Raw genomic sequence first — 20529 nt, 5'->3', positions numbered from 1 at the left:
CCTTCCTCAGCAGCGGCGGCGGCAGCACAAGGCGGCGGCGGCGGCGGCCGGGGAGCAGACATGGCGGCCGACCTGAACCTGGAGTGGATCTGCTCGCTGCCGCGCTCCTGGACGTACGGGATCACTAGGGGCGGCCGCGTTTTCTTCATCAAGTGAGCAGGCGGGGGAGGCGCCGCGGGGCGGCTTGGGGGGCGGCGGGAGCGAGCGGGCCGGGGCCCCCGTGGGTCGTCCCTCGCGCCCGCTCAGCCCCCGTCCCTTCTCTTCCCTGCAGCGAGGAGGCCAAGAGCACCACCTGGCTGCACCCGGTCACCGGCGAGGCCGTGGTCACCGGGCACCGGCGGCAGAGCACAGGTAGGTAGGGCGGGCCGGGGCTGCGGCTCGGGGCCACCTGGCGGGGTTAGAGGTGCTCCGGGCTCCGTGCGACTGAGTCCCGGGGCGCCTTTCTTCTTCGCCTTTTCATCAGCACTTGGGAGACGGCGCCCTCTTCCTGCGCCCAGGTCCCCATTCCTGCCCCGACGCCCCCCGAGGATGGGCGACGCCCCTCTATCCCGAATCGCCCCCGTCTCAGCCTCCAGCACCCTTTAGGAAGTCCTCACCGGTTCCCCTTTGCTCCCGGTATCCCAGCACCCCCGCGGTGAGAAGGTCCCGCATCCTCGCCCTGCTCCCCAGAGAACTGCCTTCTGCCAAGCAGCTTCCTCCTCCTCCTCCTCCACCTACTTCTCCTAAGTGGGACTGTGGGTAGGTGACTGATGGAAGAGTTAGGGGTGCTGCGGTGCCCCCCTCCCCATGTGATCCAACGCCGGTGAGTCCCGTCCTGCTACCGGAGGAGCAGCTGGAGTTGGGACGCTGGAGCGGACGCCGCAGCCAATGATCCCGACTCAGAAGTCCCCGGTAACAGCAGCCAAGCTCCACGTACCACCACCAGCAGGCGGTGGGCGAGCCAGGGCGGTCCCGCGTGGGGGGCACTGGGGCCCCAGTTCCGCGAGGAAACGCATCTCGGTTGCTTTGATAGCTTTCTTGAATGCCTAGCTTGAGTTGAGCTGGAGGAGGGCTTGTGGTGGTTTCAGTGTTGGTCTGGCTTTCTTTTGTCATTCTTTGTTTACATTCACCCAACTTGTTTGCCTGAAACGTAACGAGAGTTCTCCTACTGGCCCGCCTCTATTCCGGGTGACTGCAAAGGCTTGAGAACAAGTTGGGTTGAAGGTGAGGCCCGGTTCAGTCGTCCCTCTGGGTACTTTTCTCTCCAACTCCGAGGTTCTGAGAATCTCCTATTAAAGTTGCCAGGAGGGTGAACAAACCTGCCTGTTCTGTTAAACGCTGGAGTTCAGTGAAGTGACTAATAATGTGTCCAAATTTGCAAAAATGTGGAGGAGGAAAGGGAAGGCTGCTGTAGCAAGCGTGATGAGGTTACATTTTTAGGGCATTTCTGACTAATAAACCGTCATGTTTCCTAACTCCCTGTGCAGTCTTTAGCTTCAGCCTGTTTTATATACATGTTTGCAACTTTAATAGCCTCCTTACTTTTGTAGATATGGACACGTTTATTCATGGAAGACAATATATGATTAAAAGAATTTAACTCAAATGTTTTATGGCATTATTTCAGGTTTATTTTGGTTATGCATGACACGAATATCTTCGAATCACCGTCACGGATTAAATAGCAGTCACATGCCAGACATATTTTATTCTATGATGTGATTTCACATTTATCTATTTATTCTTCTTGGTTTACTTTGCTTGGGCTCTGGTTTTGTGCACACATGGATGCATTTTCATTTTGAAGATGTAGTGATTCAATGCAAACCTCTTCATCATAAGTAGCATGTGGCACGGAAAGATGGTAGGTAGCTCACTTGAAACTTCACGTCTCCTAAGGTCAAGTGTACTGACGTGTGTGAGTATTCAGTCAGTTTCCCACTAATTGAGCACCTGAGTTCTTTTCATGCTAGAAGAAAACCTAGATGGATTTGGATTGAAAAATAGGGTTTGAATAGACAAGATGTACCTAAAAAAGCAAAATGCTGCCTACTTGGGGTTTGTGCCTATAAGTGATGGGTGTTTTACACAGATGTTGAAGACTTTGCCTTTTGGGGTACCAGAGTGTAGTCCTTTCCCACCCTGACTACTTTTAAAGGGAGTAATTATGTTGGGTCATCTCAAATATTGCTGGAACTTTCCTGGTGGCTTTCAATTTGAATTGTCATTTTCCAAATTCCAAGTAATGCTATATTGATTGACTAATGATCTAGCCAGCCACGACTTTGGATCACACATGCTTAAATGAATATAGCTAATGGTAAAGACAGATAAGATGGGTTTAAACTTATTTTGCAATCTCACTGAAGTATACTAATTGTATATTTTTTAGATTTGCCCACTGGCTGGGAAGAAGCATATACGTTTGAAGGTGCAAGATACTATATAAAGTGAGTGAGTTTTGATCGCTTCCCTTGGTAATTCAACTGTTGTAATGATCCTGAAGTTGGATACTTGTGAGTCTAGACACAATCCTTTCTTAAAGTTTATTATACAGTGTTAATTGTACCCTTTATATGGTTATGAGATTTTGAGGGCGAGGGTATCCCTTTTCATTCATTATCTTGTTATTTGCCTGGGTGTTCATGGATTCACAGATTGCAAACCAGGTCATCTTTCGAGACATTAGTTTGATGTTTCAGTATGTTTCTATAGTGGGATATTGTAAAGTCTTTGATTATCTGTGGTAAGAAAACTCTTGTATACACAAAAAATACCTGTATTATGTTACTGTTCCTCCTTCAGAAGTGAGTTCAGCTTAGATGACAGATAACAACCTGAGTTGTTAATAAGTACCAAAACTGATGTAAAGCTGGGGCAGAGTCAGAGGAAAAGTGAAACACAGTAAACTCAGGACAGTGCATACGTTTGATGGAGCTTGTTTGTAATTCAGGATTAGTGTCTTTAAAAATATCCCAGACATTGTGTCTTACTAAAACTGCTTGGGTAAGCCTTTGAAGAGAGCTTGAGAGGAAAGATGGCTGACTAATCTGTGAAAACCAGTTCTATGGGCTTCAGAGCTGGTTGCCATTCACCTTAAAGTTGGTAACACTGTACACAAGCACACTGCTGGAAGCCAGCATCACATAGGGAAAGAGTGCATGCTACCAGGCGAAAATAAGTTGGTTTGCTTTTGTTTCAAATTAAAAACTTTGTAAAAGAGCTTTGCTTTTCTTATATAAACATTTTTGGCTCATTTTAAGTGACTTGAGTCTTAAAAGAGAATACTTAAGCACAAGATTTGGTAGCAAGTTTAATAGTTTATTAGTGGTCACAGATTCCAAGTTTAAAGGCACATTGAGCCCAGTTAATTTATTTTTACCAAGTGGTATTTTTGAAGATCACGACATATTTTCATTAAATTATAATTACTTGAATGGCTTTTTAAGTTTCTGTAGAAGGATGCTTTATGTAAAATGTCAAGGTATATTTATAGGTGCCGTTCCTTTTGAGCACAGCAGCAGGAGAAGCAGAAGTGAGTGAGATGGAAGGCTTGAGTATCTTCCCAAATGTGGTCCTTCTGGATTAGTTAGTTATCTGGACCAAGGGTTTTGTCTGACAATCAAGCCATACATTTCTAGTTGACCTAAAAACAAAACAAACAAACAAACAAAAAAACCCCAAAAAACCAAAAAAAACGAAGGCTTTAGTAAAAGGAACCCATCAAGTGTTTTCCCAGCCATTGTTTTCACTCTGAGTTTAAATGAGCTTGTGTTTCCACGACGAGAGTGTTCTTTTTAGATATAGTACTGGTATTATAAATGAAGGCAAGGGGTTTTGTCTTGTTTTTGTGAGACAGAGTATCAGTATGTTCCTCTAGCTGGACTGGAACTCATGGAGATCTGCCTCTCTAGTACCAAGATTAAAGGTGTATGCACGCCATCATATCTGGTTCTTGATTCTTTTGACTTATTCAACACATTTTAGACTACTATACATTAAGCTTAGCTGATCTGAGAGTAGACATTAATGTCAGTACCACTTTAATTCCTGTGAATGAGTGTGCTCTTGCATGATTGTTTTTTTCCGAAATCAAAAAGTAACAGGCCCGATGTGTATATCTTCATTTAGAACGAAGCTAGTAGACCTTGTTTTACTAGCTAACCATTTTGATGACATTTTCTTTCATTTTGAATTAGAATTTTGAATACCATGCCTAAATCACCTTAGGAAAATCAGAGCAATATTAGAAAGCTATAAATTAAGGCCATCCTAACACTAGTGGACTTTAATCCTATGATATTAAGAGATAGCCAGTAATTGCTTCAAAACTAACAATCATTTGTATGGTGAGAGCACTTCATTCAGAATTGGGTACATCTTAGAAATCCATTGTACGTTGAGCTTCTTCAAGGACATGAGTGTTAGCATTCACAGATAGATGCTGTGCTGAATGTGGGTGTATGGCTCCCTCTTGTAACTGGGATTAGAAGACCCTACTCCTTTAGTTTTAGCTACATCACTAAGATCAGCTGTAACTTCTTAGAGACTTTGACATACTAGCTCATCCCATACTAGGTATGCTTTCTCATTTTGATGATGAAGACTGAAATTATTATAATGGTGGAAGTAATCAGTCACTGTTTCCCTTTGTCCCCGGATGGAAGGAAGCAACAGGGACACACCTCCAGCACCTAACCTTCTGCAGGTGACAGCTGAGAAGCTTCCCAAGGAAAGATAGCTTCCAGGAAGAGAGTGACCCATGTTCATGGACATCTGTTCCTCTGCTGTTCTTGATCAAATCAAAGGAAAAGGAGGGATAGAAGAGTGAGCTGGTATACTTGGCTTACTTGAGAACATAGAGGAGATAGACCTGGCCTTCTGACTCTCAAGCGTTGTGGGAGGTACCCATTGACTTTGGGGACCCTACAGCACTCTAGTTCCCAGAGGGGATGTGTGAGCTCAGAAAACCTTGCTCTTGTGGGGACAGTGCTGGCACTTGCCTGTTCCCAGTTGCAGGGTCCTGGGAAGAACTTTCTCTTTGGATGATCTTTAGTATTGACAGTTGGAATGGTCAAGTTCTAGCAGCTTCAGTGTTAGCTTGACCTTTTGAAAAACTTTGGAGGTCAGTCTTCCAAACTGTAAGTTAGACAAGCTGGGGAAAACAACTTCTAAATTCCACCCAGAGGATAAGTTTCTTTGAATTTTATTTTGTGCTGTTCTGGGAATTTTCAGTATTCTAGAGAATAATGAAAACCGAGCCTGCCAGAAAGAGGTGGTGTGGGAGACCTGGGAGAGCTGAGTAGCATTCCTCTGTGGCCTGTCCTTAAGCTTGGATGGATAAGCAGCAATAAGTGACATGTGCAGAGCCAGGTTATGCTGACATTCTGTGGTGGATCTGTGCTCACTCTTCTAAAATGTGTGTGTATGGATCTTCCCTGAAGTTTCAAGGAGACAGCTTCAAGGATAAGTAGTTGTCATGTCAATGAAGGACCCGAGCAGAGTGAGAGTTTTTATGCATTTGAACAGGGGGGTCACTATTTTACTTCATATACTTTAGAAATTGAATCTTTTTTTTTTTTTTTTTTTTTTTTGGTTTTTCGAGACAGGGTTTCTCTGTGTAGTTCTGGCTGTCCTGGAACTCACTCTGTAGACCAGGCTGGCCTCGAACTCAGAAATTCGCCTGCCTATGCCTCCCAAATGCTGGGATTAAAAGCGTGCGCCACCGCTGCCCGGCTTAGAAATTGATTCTTTAGCACAAGTTTACAGCTAGGTTTAAAAAAAAAAAGGGTTCATAATATGGAGACCATTTTATATTTGTATTCAAAAATGATAATTTATAAAAATTCCTTATCGTAAAGATAAGTAAGTATATGCTTTGACTTTTTTAAGGAAAAAACTGATTTTCAGCATATTCTAAACTAGCTTTCAAATTCTGCATGTATCTGTGTATATATAAATACAGACTTTGAATATTACTTTTTCATATTGCTTTCTAAAACTTAATTCATGTGATTTATTTTCAAGGGAAAAGGCTAAAAGTTATTATAAATGAATTTATAACTTAAAGTCGAGCTTAAAAGTCGAGCTTTAAATAGTCCACGTTTTACCTGAAATCAAACACAAGCTTACAAAGTACAGAAGATAATCTTATATACGTGAATGTTATTAAGCTTCTTGCTTTTAAGCCTTGCAAATCGTGCTTAATGACTCTTTAATGACAGGTCACTGTTGCTTAAAATGGATGTGTCATTGACTGTTCCTTTGTGCTTCAGAGCTTTATGATGGTCTCTTTAAAGTGCAGAGCAAATCCTGAAACTGTGCTCAGTGACTGTAGAGACACCACTGCCTACTTACAGATTCTCAGGCAGGAGTGGGATCGACTGTACTTGCACACTGTGTGGCAGGAGTGGGATCCACTGTACTTGCACACTGTGTGGCAGGAGTGGGATCGACTGTACTTGCACACTGTGTGGCAGGAGTGGGTGGGATCGACTGTACTTGCACAGTGTGTGGCAGGAGTGGGATCGACTGTACTTGCACACTGTGTGGCAGGAGTGGGATTGACTGTACTTGCACACTGTGTGGCAGGAGTGGGATCCACTGTACTTGTACACTGTGTGGCAGGAGTGGGATCGACTGTACTTGCACACTGTGTGGCAGGAGTGGGATCGACTGTACTTGCACACTGTGTGGCAGGAGTGGGATCGACTGTACTTGTACACTGTGTGGCAGGAGTGGGATTGACTGTACTTGCACACTGTGTGGCAGGAGTGGGTGGGATCAACTGTACTTGCACACTGTGTGGCAGGAGTGGGATCGACTGTACTTGCACACTGTGTGGCAGGAGTGGGATCGACTGTACTTGTACACTGTGTGGCAGGAGTGGGATCGACTGTACTTACTTATGCACTGTGTTCTATATGCAGATTCTGGGAGGTAGCTTTTTATACTGCTTTTTTCCTTAAATATAAATTTGACATTTTTGAAATATGTAAATGGAACAATATATAATTTGTGATAATGAAGTTTTATTTCCATATCTTCAGTAGACTCTAAAATATGCTAATAATTTCCAAATACCCGTAATGATGGAGTTTCTGATAGGAGACAGTCATTTAAACTTGCAAGGAATGAGAAAATAGGAAGATAGGGAATGATATATAATCCGTCATAAAAACATAAGAATCACTGACTATATTTGATATTTAAAATTGTTTTGTAGTTAAGTACTGTAGTGGTTATAATCAGATTTGAAACAAAACTTTTGAAACTGGGTCTCAGACTGTAGTTCAGGCTATCCTGGAACTCTTACCGTGTAGCCCTGGATGACTTATAACTTAAAGTGATGCTCCTGCCTCAGCCTCCTATGTGCTGGGATTACAAGAGTGGTTATGACCAGCTGTTTGTCACTAGCATAGTGTGATGTTCCTTAACAGGCAGTGACAGGGCTCTGCTTCCTATTTGCCAGAAGAGTTTGGACTGTAACGTGTAGCTCCTTCTATACCCTGAGCACTTGCCGGTTCCTGAGGTACACACAGCTATTATCCCTGAAGAAGCTTGTAACATCCTGAACATACTCCATGCATTAAAACAGGGAACTCTGTAGGGAAAACATATGTCTTCTTACTTTTTTTACCTTATATTTTATATGTATATATAAATTTTAGATCAAATCTAAATATCAGCAATTTCTTTTTAATTTTTATTAGGTATGTATATATGTGTATGACTGTTTTGCCTGCATTTGTGTGTATTCTGTGTGCATGGCCTGGGGTCCAGCAAGGTCAGAAGAGGGCATCAGTGCTCCCCTGGGACTGAGTTACAGATGGTTGTGAGCTGCCATGTAGGTGTTGGGAACGAAACCTGGGCCCTGTATAAAAGCAGTTGCTCTTGACTGCTGAGCTAATATCCAGCCTTCCTGTTACTTTTTTGTTATTTCCATTTATTGTGGGTTTTATTTGTTCTTTAAACTGATTCCCAAAGAGGCTATAAAGACCTGTCTTGTATAGGCCATGAAGCCTTATTATTAATCACTAGTATTCAAATCAGGTCTGCAAGTCAAAATATAAGTCAGGGTGCTGGAGAGATGGCTCAGTGGTTTAAGAGCCCTGGCTGCTCTTCTAGAGGACCAGGTTCAATTCATAGCAACCACATGGCAGCTCACAGTTGTCTGTAATTCCAGTCCCAATAGATATCATACCCTCTTCTAGCCTCTGTGGGTACTAGGGACACACGTGGTACACTGACACATGTATAGGCAAAATTTTTATGAACATAACAATAAATAAATAAGGATAAAAAAGGAACAAGGCAGTGAAAAGCAGGCCCTACACTATGTGGCGCTCTAACTTGGTTACTTGGAATAAAAGGTATATTTCAAGACTGGAGGGATGGCTCATCAGTTAAGAGCACTGACTCACTGCTCTTCCAGAGGTCCTGGGTTCAATTCCCAGCATCTGTAATGGGATCTTCTGTAATAACCTCTTCCAGTGTGTCAGAAGACAGCTACAGTATATTCATAAATAAATCAAAATTTCTTTTTTAAAAAAGTATATTTCTTACTAAAATTATGGTTAGGCTAATGAACTAGCCCACCATACCTTGTTTAACCCAGAAAACCTGCTAACTACTATGAGTAGGGTCCAGGTCTCTCCTGGACATTGACTTAGGAGTACCTTGTCGTTTCAGTCACTGTTGTAGGAGCTGGGGCACGTGATGGTGGGGATCTTTGAATCTAAGGCCTAGTAGGAGAAGCAGACATGTAGAACAACAGGAACAGATAATAGAATTTTAAAATAACATCTTCATGAAGGCAAAGTGCAGTTTGTTGTGACAGATAAGGAGAGTTTATAACGTAACCATTCAAGGTTCCGTTACCAGTATTTCCAACCACAGTTGAGCTTCTTTGTGGGATTACATTCCTCTTCCTTTTTAGCCTCAGGACCTCTACTCAAGACCAGACCTACTCCTTCTTCTTTACCTCTAGCTCTCTTGATAAAGCTTCATGCCTGGAATACGGTCAGTCAGCTTCTGAGTAAGTGGCGTCCATGAGCTAATGCTTACACTCAATCTATAAGGATTTTTTGTATTATTATTATTATTATAACTATTATTATATGTGCACCAATGTGGAGGTCAGTGGACAACTTTGTGGAGTCGGATCTCATAAGGATTCTGCCTTTTATATGGGTTACAGGTCCTGGATTCAGATTGTCAAGCTTACATCTTTTGTCCATAAGTGCTTTTACTTGATGAGCCATCTTCCCGTTAGCCCATGATATCTAGATTTCTTATGTGATCTTCTCTAAAGACTTATTCTCAAAGTCAGTGTATATTTGGGATTGTGGGAGAGTGAAGATAAAAATGGGCTAGAAATGGTGGGAAGACTGGAGATACGTAAGCAACCAATCGACTGTCCTGTGTGACCTTTTCATTGTGTTCCACAGATACATGTAAGCTAGGGTTAGTGGTAAAAAGCTTTGTGTATACATGTGTCAGTTGGAGTTTTGTCAGTTGACAGTAGGAGTTGTCAGTTGGTGTCATAAGAATTTACCAGAGGAAGCAGCAGTTTGGTGAGCTGCTAGGAGGTAAAAGGATTTGAGCAAGGTGGGTTTGAAGGTGCGATGGGATTCACATTAGAGGTCTGCAGGAGAACTGGAGAGGGACACTCCGGTCTGCTTTGTCATGAGAAGCACTCTAGCTGGAGGAGTGCTCTTCGGCAGGGCTGGGAGTGCTGCTGGGAGTTTTGGACTACACTTAGATGTCACTTGGGTTGTCTGTATTCCTAGGCATGCCTTTTCAATTCATCCAGAGACTTTAACTCAAGTAGCCCCTGCATTAGACAGGCCAGCCTGGAATCAGAGGGGAAGATGGGTTTGTTGCTCTAACCCAGAAGTTGATTGCTTCAACCAAGTCTGTGACAGAGGGAGTGGAAAGGAAGGAGGCCATCGATCAAAGATATTAAAGGGGAGTTGACAGGCCTTAGGAATCTTGCTGAGCAAGGAGATTGGCAGAGGAAGAGGTCAGAGCAAGTGGGTACAAGAATGATGGTACCCTTAGAACAAGGGAATATATGCATAGGGAAGCAGCCTGGGTGGGTAGATGAGCAAGGGTTTGGTTTTGAGTTGTGGAGAAAACACAGTAATATTTTAAGTGGCTGAAATCTGACCTTCATGAGGGACTTCAGTTACATCGAGCAAACATGTTTCTCCATTCAAATCCCAGATCCATGCTAAGAATTTCATATTCATCTATCTCTATTTCTTCAACATATACTGGGGCTGAATGTTTGGTTTATACTTATAGTTCTAGCCGTGGAAGCAGAGTCAAGCCACTGCAAGTTCAAGGCCAGCCCAATCTACACAAGATCCTGTCTAAAAACAAAAAAAAAATGTTACCTTAAACAAATATGGGGATGGGGTAGAAGCATAGGAACTGGGGCGAGGTTTTAAACTCACAAAGCTTGTTCCCTAGTGACATATGCCTCTAGTGAATGCTGCCTGTTGGGGACTACAGCCTCAAATACATGCCTGATAGGGACATTTTGCATTCAAAACGTCACACAAGTTTATTAAATTATCATTAAATAAGCGTTAATAGGGGGCCTGGAGAGATGAACTTAGCAGTTAAGAACGTGTACTGCTCTTCTAGAGGGTGTTGGTTCTATTCCCAGCACCCGCATCAGCCAGCTTACAACAGCTTCAACCCTAGCTCCTGGAGATTGAACCTTTTCTCTCTTCAGAAGGCACTTGAACACGCATGTGCTTATACACATACACGGGTATACATATACAAGTACATTTTAAAAATGTTTTTAATGTCTTTTAAAAGTACATGTTAAACTGAAGAAAGAAAGAAAAAAAAAACCCACTTGTGCAATACTGTTTCTGCTCACTCCAGACAATGGATACTTTCTGTGGAAAATGATCTCGTTCCCTGCTGCATTCAGTCCCTTGTCCGTTATCCCTTCCTTTCTCATAGTATGCCATTAATATGTGACACAAATGACTTTGCTCATAGCACTGTACTTAATTTTATGCTATCCACAGACTTTGTCATTTGGGTTTTTGTGAAATTTAACATTCTTATGTGACATTTATCCACTCTGAATTGGTAAATCACCTGCTAAGCCAAGTTTGGTTTGTGTGATTGTGCTCAGGCTGTGGGGAGGGGGTTGGGAATCTGTTAAGAGATCTGAAGTATAACCCACTCCACATAAAACCAAAATGATGGAAGGACTTGTGTGGCCTCTTGGGAGACACCCAGCACCCAGAGCTTGTCTTTGACGATCTTGTTTCTGTTAAAACTGCTCGAAGTTGAAGTTTGAGTGGAGCCACCGCAGTTCCAGGAAAGCAAGGCAGTGGAGAGTCTGTGCTGCTATGGGGAGTGTGGGCAAAGCAAACATAGGTCAGGGCTTGAAATAAGGAGAACAGTGGGCTGAGGAGAAGCCTGAGGGAAACAGGAAGTAGTCTTCATAGCTGTAGACGATAGACATCTCCGGGATACTTAAGAGTCTCAAATAGCTATTTGAGACTTTTGTTCTGAAGTAACCAGTAGATACAGAAGCACCCAATCAAATCCTGTGGTGTTAGCACTTTGGAAGCAGCCATGGTCTCAGACTTGTGGGTAACTATTTGCAGTGTTCACATATGATGGACAGTTAGATGTGTGAAATGGACTAAGCACAGATGCTAAGGAAAGCTTTTTATTCTCTAAAGCCATTTGCCTCAACAGCATGGGGCACGATTTATTGCGCCTTCTCTATCATCTAGTCAGGGTGCTTCTTGTCTGTCAATGACCCAAAGCCAGTTGCTGTAGCTCTAGGGTCCTCTTAACCTGCCTTTCTTTCAACCAAACTAGATAGCAGTTGTCTGTTTTTCTGGATTACAGCCTTTTATTTTGAACCCCAAAGGTTACGGTTTCTTTTTAGTCAGAAAAAAAAAGGTGTTTTTTTTTTGTTTGTTTTTTGTTTTTTGTTTTTTAAACCCAGGACTTTGGCCACTATGATTCACATGTTCATTCCTGAGCTAGATGCTTGGCCACTAGTCTCCATTGCCTCCTCTTAGCTGGAGCTGAGGTGCTGATGTTGGCAAGCCTCCTTGAAGTGCTGTTAGAGAAGTAGGCCTAATTCCTGAGAAGCTGATGTACAGAAGGCTAAAGTCTCAGAGGCTGGCCTCTGTCCCCAGGAGAGGGATAGGGCAAAGCCAGCGTGCTCTCTGAAGACAGAGTAGAAGCTGGTCCTAGACTTACGAGTAGGAATCTCCCTGTGCATCTGTATGGGCCAGGGCTCACTGCTGGCTTTGAGTGTACTCACCACTTCAAAACATAATGGTGTGAATAAATGCTTGAGAAGTTCTACCAAGTCTTCCTTCCTTCTTATATTGTGTGTCATGTGTAATCCCTTCTGAGTGGCTGACAGTCTACATTTATTATTCTTTGAATAGTCATGGTCCAGAGAGGAGGGAATGTGTGCATGTGTGCGTACACACACACACACAAATTAATCTCTTGGATAAAAATAATGGCTTTATATCTTAATCAGTGAATTAATCTTAAGAGCTTTTGCTAAAGTTCATTTAAAGTGTATGTAATACTCATTTTACTAATTAAATATTTAGAATAAAGCTGTTCAACCTAAAATTTAAGATGCAGTAAAAACAACAGTAGCACAAAATCTTGAAAAGAAATAATTCCTTGCTGGATTTTTATACAACATAGGTATATCATAATAATGGTTTATAGTTTATAAATTTGAGGTGTATATATCATCTTTTGACTACATAGTAAGATGGTTACTGTAAGTAGGCAAATTAATATTTCATCTTACAGATGATTGTGTGTGGAATAATGAATATCTCTTCTCCTGCAATACTCCAACAGATAATACACTATTAATTGCAGCCTTTCAGCATCTGTACTAATTGCTTACTACCAGCCACATCTCTGCCCTTTAACCTGTATCTCCCTTCCACTTTGTTACTGTGTATTTGACCTTTCCCATTCTCCTGTTAAAGCTTCCATGTGTAAGTATGATCTTTCACCGTTTTGTCCATGGATGGCTTACTCCACTTAGCATAATGTTCTTTTGGAAGTGAGAATGGCTCCCATAAGCTCATATGTTTGAATACTTGGTTCCCAGTTGGTGGAACTGTTTGGGAAGAATTAGAAAGTGTAACCTTGTCAGAGAGTTGTGTCACAACCCCAGCCTATAGCTATGGAGTTTTTCTTTTTTGTTTTTTTGGGGTTTTTTTGGTTTTTCGAGACAGGGTTTCTCTGTGTAGCCCTGGCTGTCCTGGAACTCATTCTGTAGACCAGGCTGGCCTTGAACTCAGAAATCCGCCTGCCTCTACCTCCCAAGTGCTGGGATTAAAGGCGTGCACCACCACTGCCCAGCTGGCTATGGGATTTCAAATGACTCTTCCCATTGTCTGTCTGTTGGTTTTGTCTCAAGGAGGAGCTGTCAGCTACTGCTCCAGCACTATGCCTGCCTGCTTGCTGCCATGCTACTCACCATGATGGTCATGGACTTTAAATTGTGAACCTATAGAACCTAGAAATAAACTTCTATAAGTTGTCTTGATTATGTGTAGTAGAGCATTAGAAAGGTAATGCCGACAGGCCTCTAGTTCCATCCATATTGCTGCAAATGCATTAGCAAATCTCACCTGTGACTTGCCTACTCCATACACATCTCCTGCACTCTTTATTGGTTGCTTTTTGGTGGTTTACATTATATGTGCATTTGCATTTTGTTTGTGTGTTTGGGCTACTTAGTGGACGCCTTCAAAGTATTTTCGTTTGTGAGTTTCCTATGAGAATTTTTTGTCTTTGCTTTTATTATATGTGTATTTGTTCAAAGATTTTATGTATATTTATGTAACTGTTAATCTGTGTTTTACCATACTAGTTAAAGTTTATTTTTCTTACTTTGTAGAGATTTGAAAGTGTGCAATTATATGTACTAATCATGCACACCCTTTTAGGAACTCATGGGTTGAGTGTACAATGTAGCGTAAGTCCTTTCCTGGCTAGTTAGATAGCTAAGAAGCTGTCTGTTTTGTTATGTGTCCATAGAAGCCAGTGACCGTTGGCTGCTGCAGTGAAGTGAGTTAGAAGCTGTAGGTTGTCCTTTCATTAACTTGGCTTTGATAGGAAGACTCCTAGTAGTGTCCCTCTGTATAAAGTGGAGAGCATAACTCTTGTGCTGATTTTGTAGTCTTTTGTTGAAATTATATACATATTAGGAGTTGATTTATCTGAATACACCATGAAAAGCTGTGTAGTGTGGTATAAATATGAAACACAGAGGTCTTTGTTTTGTAAGTTTATGACATTGGGCATCTAAGAAAATGGTTCATTTTCATTTATTCTGGAAAACAGTCCAGATGCATGGCTTGAGAATATATGTCATCATGTAGACACTAAATTTCATGGCTGTTTTACATCTCTTGAGAGTAAGAACTATTTCATGTAATATATACAGTTGAGGATAACGTGATGCACATTTAGTGACATATATTTGTTTGGTTTTTACAGTGTGGGAATTGTTTAAGAAACACCTGTGATTTAGAAATAAGAAATCAATTTAGTTAGTAAATTCCCAGATCATTAAACTAAGAACTTCCTTTAAACAGTAAAGTGGCTGGTGTTCCTGTATGAAGATAAAAGCCAGGAGCTAGCTTGAATACTCTCTGCGAGTCAAGAATTAAAGGCACTGCAGTGCACTGTTTAGCACAGGGACTGAAGCAGGAACAGACTGCAGGTGGTAGAGATGTGTATGAGCCGATAGGCAAGGCGACTTTGAATGGGATTGTTGCTGACATTTGAAAAAGATTGACCTTTTCAAACTGAAAAGATTATGAGTAAAGGAGGTCAGTAGGAAAGACACAGTCATAGACAAAGAATAGAACCACTCATCGTTGATAAAATAATTAAAAGTTGGGATTGCAACTGTATTAGATCTTCAGATATGAAGCATTTAAGTGTATTCATAGCAGCACTGCAAAGATGCTAGAAAATATGTGTTCTTGGGGCCGGGACCAGTAATGGCTTGAGTAGGTTGGGACTTGGGAGCTATAGGTCATAGTTCAAGTAGGGTCAAATTCCTTCACAACCCCCTCCTTTCTCTCTCCACCTTATTATATTCCCAGGGCAGCCCCACAGCGTGGGAAGCTGGCTAGGCCTGGTCATTCTAGCCACCGATCCTCAGCTGCTTTCCCAGATGGGTGGGCAGGGTGGTAGCATGCACTCTAGGCTGGTTAGTCTGCTTTCAGAATTAAACACTTAGCTCTTGGAAGGATGGAGAAGGCGCTTAAAGCAAATGGAAAGCTTTCCTGGAAATGACACAGGGATTCTGAAAGGATGATTGTAAAAAGGTAAAGAGCTTTATGTATGCAGGAGACCCTGATCCTTCTGGCCACACACCTCACCTACTGCCCTGGGCGTTAGAACATCAAGTTGGCCCTCCCTCCAGCTGGTCTCAAAAAACATGTTGAGCTTGCATGTGGCTTCTTTGCTTTATTAGAGTGGATTTCACAAAAAGAAGCTATGAATTTGAAGCTAACTATGTAACTGGTGAGACAAGTGAAATCTCCTGACAGAGTTCTATGTCCTTTCTTAGTAGAATGGTTTCTGTCTGGTTTGTTTCCTTAATGAAGAAGACTGACATTAAGTATTTTACTTATTGATTTCTGTTTCTCAAAAGTATTAATGGGGAAAGGCAAAAGGCTAGCAGGGTAGCCATAGATGGGAAGACTCAGAACTTGTCCCAGCAGCTACAGCTGTATCACCAACCCTAGAACAACTCGGGAACTGACCGCAAGGCCTGCAGGTCTCTGTGAGCTTGAGACCAGCGTGGGTTGTCTACATACCCAGTCCCAGACCAGCTAAGGCTACGTAGACCGCTTCAGGAGGGGAAAAAAGGACGCCGCCTGACCACTGTGTGTGTGTGTGTGTGTGTGTATGTGTGTGTGTGGTTCTGCATGCATCCTTGGGGTGATCTGGAGTTCTTCTAGTCTCTACTGGGCCTGCTTCTCTCTGTGAAGAGAAAGGTGAATACTGGCTACTTCTGAACAGCTATCATTGGCTTCTTATTTGCAGTTCTGTTTTCTACAGATATTCTTATATCTGTGGTCAGCAGTAGTATGAAAATATTATATGTAAAGCATCAAAAATAAACATTTCATACATTTTGAACTGTACAGTATTCTGAGTAGTGTGATCACATTTTGTGCCACCTTGACCAGGACACAAATCTTTTTTGTGTACAGTATTCATGCTGTAGGCCACCCTTTTGCTACCTATTTAACAGTGTCTTAGTTATGAGATCACCTGTTACGGTATCAGTGTCTGTATTCCAGTAATTCACTTTTAGCAATCTCACACTAAATTATAATATCTGCCTCATTTTCTTTATTTCATTTCTTTATTTAGGCATTGTACTATCTCATATCATCATAAAAAGGGTAACTGAAGAAAACTAAAATATTTTGAGGAAGTGAGACCATCTTTCACATAGCTTTAATACATATATTTTAATAAATTACCATAGGTGTGCATATGTGTCCACACATACACACAAGAGTGCACAGTATATACAGGGTTTAGTAATACTCACTGGGAGGTCTCTGTGTGCCGCCTATGCCCTTCTGTACCTCAGATTCTGGGAATGACTTAGCTGTTTTTCAGGTGGCCTCTGATCCTCTAGCAGGCCAACCCAGCCTTGCTGTCTCATAAAGAAAGGCATGCAAGGGCTGGAGAAAGCTCGGTGATTAAGAGCGTTGATGTTTCTAGATGACCTAGGTTCAGTTCCTAGCACCCACATGGTGGCTCACAATCATCTGTAACTCCAGCCCCAGGGATCCAACACACTCTTCTGGACTTCATATAGTGTACAGATGCAGACAAACACATATTCACGTTTTCTTTTTAATTCCAAAGAAAAAGCATCCAAGTAAATGGGCACACTCATGGGTCTCCTGCAGCCCAGGCTTAGGACTGGGGTAGTGTGACCTGACTTCTTCCACTTGTTGGCCACTGCTGGTCTCACTGGCAGCTCAGATTCAGGGTTGGGGGTGAAGTAGATTGCATCTTTGATGAGAACAGACTCATAGATTCCTCTGAAGCTATATAGATTCAGAGGAAAAGAAGAAATGGAACACTTCAAATCCAGTAGCATATGCAGAAACATTATTGACCCACTCCCTATTTCAGATGCAGGATTAAACTGAAGAGTGGACTCATTGCTGATCATGTCTTCTTCTACATAGAAAATTAAATGTGGCCTTGTATTTTTATTAAAAGTTAATTTCTTAAGTCATATAGAGAATAGTCATGTTCTTTTGCTGCTGTGTGTAGTTACTTGGTAGTCTCAGCAGGCCAGAGGGCCTCAGTGTTCTCAGAGGCCTAGAAGAACTGCATGAGTTTCATTGTGTTTCAAGACAGGTTCCTAGAAGATAGGCTCAGAGCTCTGCCCACGCCTACAACCTAGCATGGTGACCAGGCACTGGCTGTCATTTTAACCCAGTTTTATTTTCCCTGTAAACATGCTTCCTCAGATTAAGGTTTGGTTTACACTTTCTTGTTTTTGTCTGGTTATGTGAGCTTCATACAAGTAGAGGTGTCTTCTGATCCTGGCTGTCACTAAGTTCTCAAAACTTTTCTCTCTTACGGGATTTTTATCATAAGCAAAAAACTTGTTAGAATAGCACATGTAAAAGCCCGTGTCTGTAGAACATTGTGGGCACTTAACGGGTCTTTATTCATTGTGAGGAGGGCTGGGAGCTCAGAGAAAATGCACTGTTGAAGCCACGAAGGTTGACTGCGTGAGGACAGTTAAAGATGAGGCAGTCTGAAGACTGTGGAGGAGGACGCGTTTGTTCACAGTTAGACTTCATATTTGGAAGATGGGGTGGAGCAGAAAGAAGTCTAGTGGACTGGAGTAGAGTTTCTCTCGACTAGAGCAGCTACACAGGGACGGTAGGTGAGGTAAGCATGCTTACTGGAGGTGCTGTGGTATGCTGTTCTCACTGAAATTGGGGTTCTTATGTGCTTGTTATGGGTTTAACTGGGTTCTAAAGAAGAGATTATGGTTTATGCTGGATGAACTGTTTGACAGAGTGCGAAAATGCTCATGTCCTCAGGAGAAAGTCATTGAGAGTTCAGATGTTGAGATGATGTCCTAGAAGAGGCTGGGATACAGGGACATGGGACAGTGTGGTAGTGAATGGAGCTGCTCCGCAGCTGGTTTCCTTATAGGCTGCAGAGAAAGTACAAAGCTCTGTAGGGCTAACGTGGGGTCAAAGGGCAAATTGGGAAGATGAGTGACGATGGCGATGGGCGTTAATTGATTTATAGATTCTTAGAGAAAGGATACCTTTAGGCTGAAGTCTCATTTGCTAGAAGGTGGAGCTTACCCCGGGAATCTCTAGACTATCTGCTCCTAGTTGGTGTTCAGGTAGATATATGTGAACTTTTTGATGCTAAGATTCTAAATATATACAGCCTGCTACACTGTCTACATGAGTAGCAAAGTTTGCAAGGGATTAAGTTCCTTATAAATATTATGGTAGTTACATGAAATACACACACACACACACACCTTCCTGTATACTTTAAATCATCTTTAATCTACTACCTAGATAACGAATGGAATGGAAATGTGTGTTAATCACCCCCTACCATGTATTGGCTAAGGGATGACTAGAAAAATTGTATGTGTTCAGTACACACACACACACACACACACACACACACACACACACACACAGAGTCATCATAGGCCTCTGATGTAGTATATAAATAAGACTTGAGGAATAGTACTCAGGCAAGTGCTGTTGAGACCACACATCCGTGGAATGATGGTAGCTATAGAGCGGGGTCTCTTTCATCCCTCCCATCGATGGCCTCAGCTTCTCTCCCTGTGTGGCAATCCCAGAGCCTCTTTTTAGATACTTTGGCTTTTCCCTTGATGCTTTTTGTCCACAACTGATAAATCTGTGGGTATGAAATATATACATAGAAGACTGACTCTATATTCATTTAAGATTATTCATATTTTCTCTGTGGGTTTTTTGTAATAACTTATTTAAAACTAGAAATGGCGTTTTCTAATTGTGAACTGTTTAAATATGCCAAACATTAATAACATGTGCAAGTACTAAAGGAGATAGTTTAATTAATTCATATAGTTCTAGTTATTAAATAATTCAAATCTAAAACCCAAGGATCCAAATTTCATGTTTATATTGTCCATTTTTTGTTAGTTTCTTGCATCAGTGTTAACGTGGACATCATCACTGTAAATATTTAACCTCTTCCCTTGCTCTCTTTTTGAAAGTTCACAACATGTGTGGAAACAGCAGACTTTGGTAGCTTTCCCTCACGGAGTTGGCTGAGGCAGCCATGCAGGAATGACAACAGTGGAAGGCTACAGAATTCCAGAACCTCCTGGGAATTGTTATAAAAATGACATTACACTCATAGACAGGGACTGTACATGAAGAATAATTAACATCAATTACTTTCTTCCCTCCATTCTTTGGTCAGACTTGCTTCAATGAAAGTAGTAAGACTGGTTAAAATAATCTGTGTAATTAAATTGCTTGTGCAATATAAGTCCGGTTTTATTTTTTGTTTTTAATTTGGTGCTAGAGAATCGAACCCCGGACCTTACTTATTGTGTTAGTCAGCTTTTTCCATCAGTGTGACAAGGTAACTGAGACAATCAGCATGTAAGAAGGAACTCTAGTTAGCTCTCTGTTGCTGTGAAGGACACTGATCAAAAGCAACTTCTAGGAGGGAACTTCCAAGTCTTGAGGGATGTCAGGGCGGGAACTTGAAGCAGAAACGTGCTCCTGGCCTTCTTATACAGCTCTGCCCACCTGCTTAGGGATAGGATTGTCCGCTGTGGGCTCCATAGACATGTGATACAAGCAGTTGTACAGTTAGAGCCCCTTTTCCCAAGTGACCGACCCTAGATCTGTGTCAGGTCAACAGCTAAAGCAACTATGACAGAGTGAAAAGTAGTTTGTTTCTTGTTTGGGTTTTAAATTTTATTTATTTTATGCATATGGCTGTTGTGCCTTCATGTTTATGTGTTCCACATGCCGACCTGGTGCATACAGAGGTCAGAAGAGGATGTTGAATCCCTGGAAGTGGACTTAAAGCATTGTGACTTACAGCACTGTGTGGGTGCCAGGAACTGAGCCTGGGCCTCTGTGAGAGCAGCAAATGCTGCCGAGCTGTCGCTCCCTTTTCTGTTTTGTTGTTGTCCCTTTTCAGTCCTGTCTTTTCCTGCTGAGTTTCCTCCATCTCCTTCCCTTCCTTCTCTCTCTCCCCCTTTCTCTTTTTAAAGACAAGGTCTCACTATGTAGCCCTGGTGATCCTGGAGGTCACTGTGTAGACCAGGCTAATCTCAACTCAGAGCCTCCTGCCTTCCTTCATAAGCTGGGATTAAAGTGTGTGCTAGCATGCCCAGCTCCACTGAGTTTCTTTATGCCATTGGCTGGCAGCTCTAATACAGTAGAAGCAACTTGCTTTCAGACTTAA

At 42.1% G+C, this 20529-nt stretch overlaps 1 protein-coding gene across 3 annotated transcripts in view; it reads left to right on the top strand.

The window, feature by feature from the left end:
* The first annotated feature begins 37 nt into the window (after positions 1 to 37).
* Plekha5 (pleckstrin homology domain containing A5) overlaps positions 38 to 20529 on the top strand; it is a 179732-nt gene continuing 159240 nt past the window's right edge. For all 3 annotated transcript variants that reach the window (XM_028780967.1, XM_028780966.1, XM_028780965.1), the window contains exons 1-3: positions 38 to 152; positions 272 to 351; positions 2372 to 2429. In XM_028780967.1, the coding sequence (XP_028636800.1) occupies positions 61 to 152; positions 272 to 351; positions 2372 to 2429 (230 nt within the window). In that variant the 5' untranslated portion in view covers positions 38 to 60. The remainder of the gene's footprint in view (positions 153 to 271; positions 352 to 2371; positions 2430 to 20529) is intronic.

The sequence above is a fragment of the Grammomys surdaster genome, unplaced genomic scaffold (genome assembly GCF_004785775.1).
Source record: "Grammomys surdaster isolate TR1022 unplaced genomic scaffold, NIH_TR_1.0 373, whole genome shotgun sequence".
NCBI classification, from domain to species: domain Eukaryota; kingdom Metazoa; phylum Chordata; class Mammalia; order Rodentia; family Muridae; genus Grammomys; species Grammomys surdaster.
The sequence above is the reverse complement of the archived record's forward strand: the minus strand, read 5'-3'. Positions and strand labels throughout refer to the sequence as shown.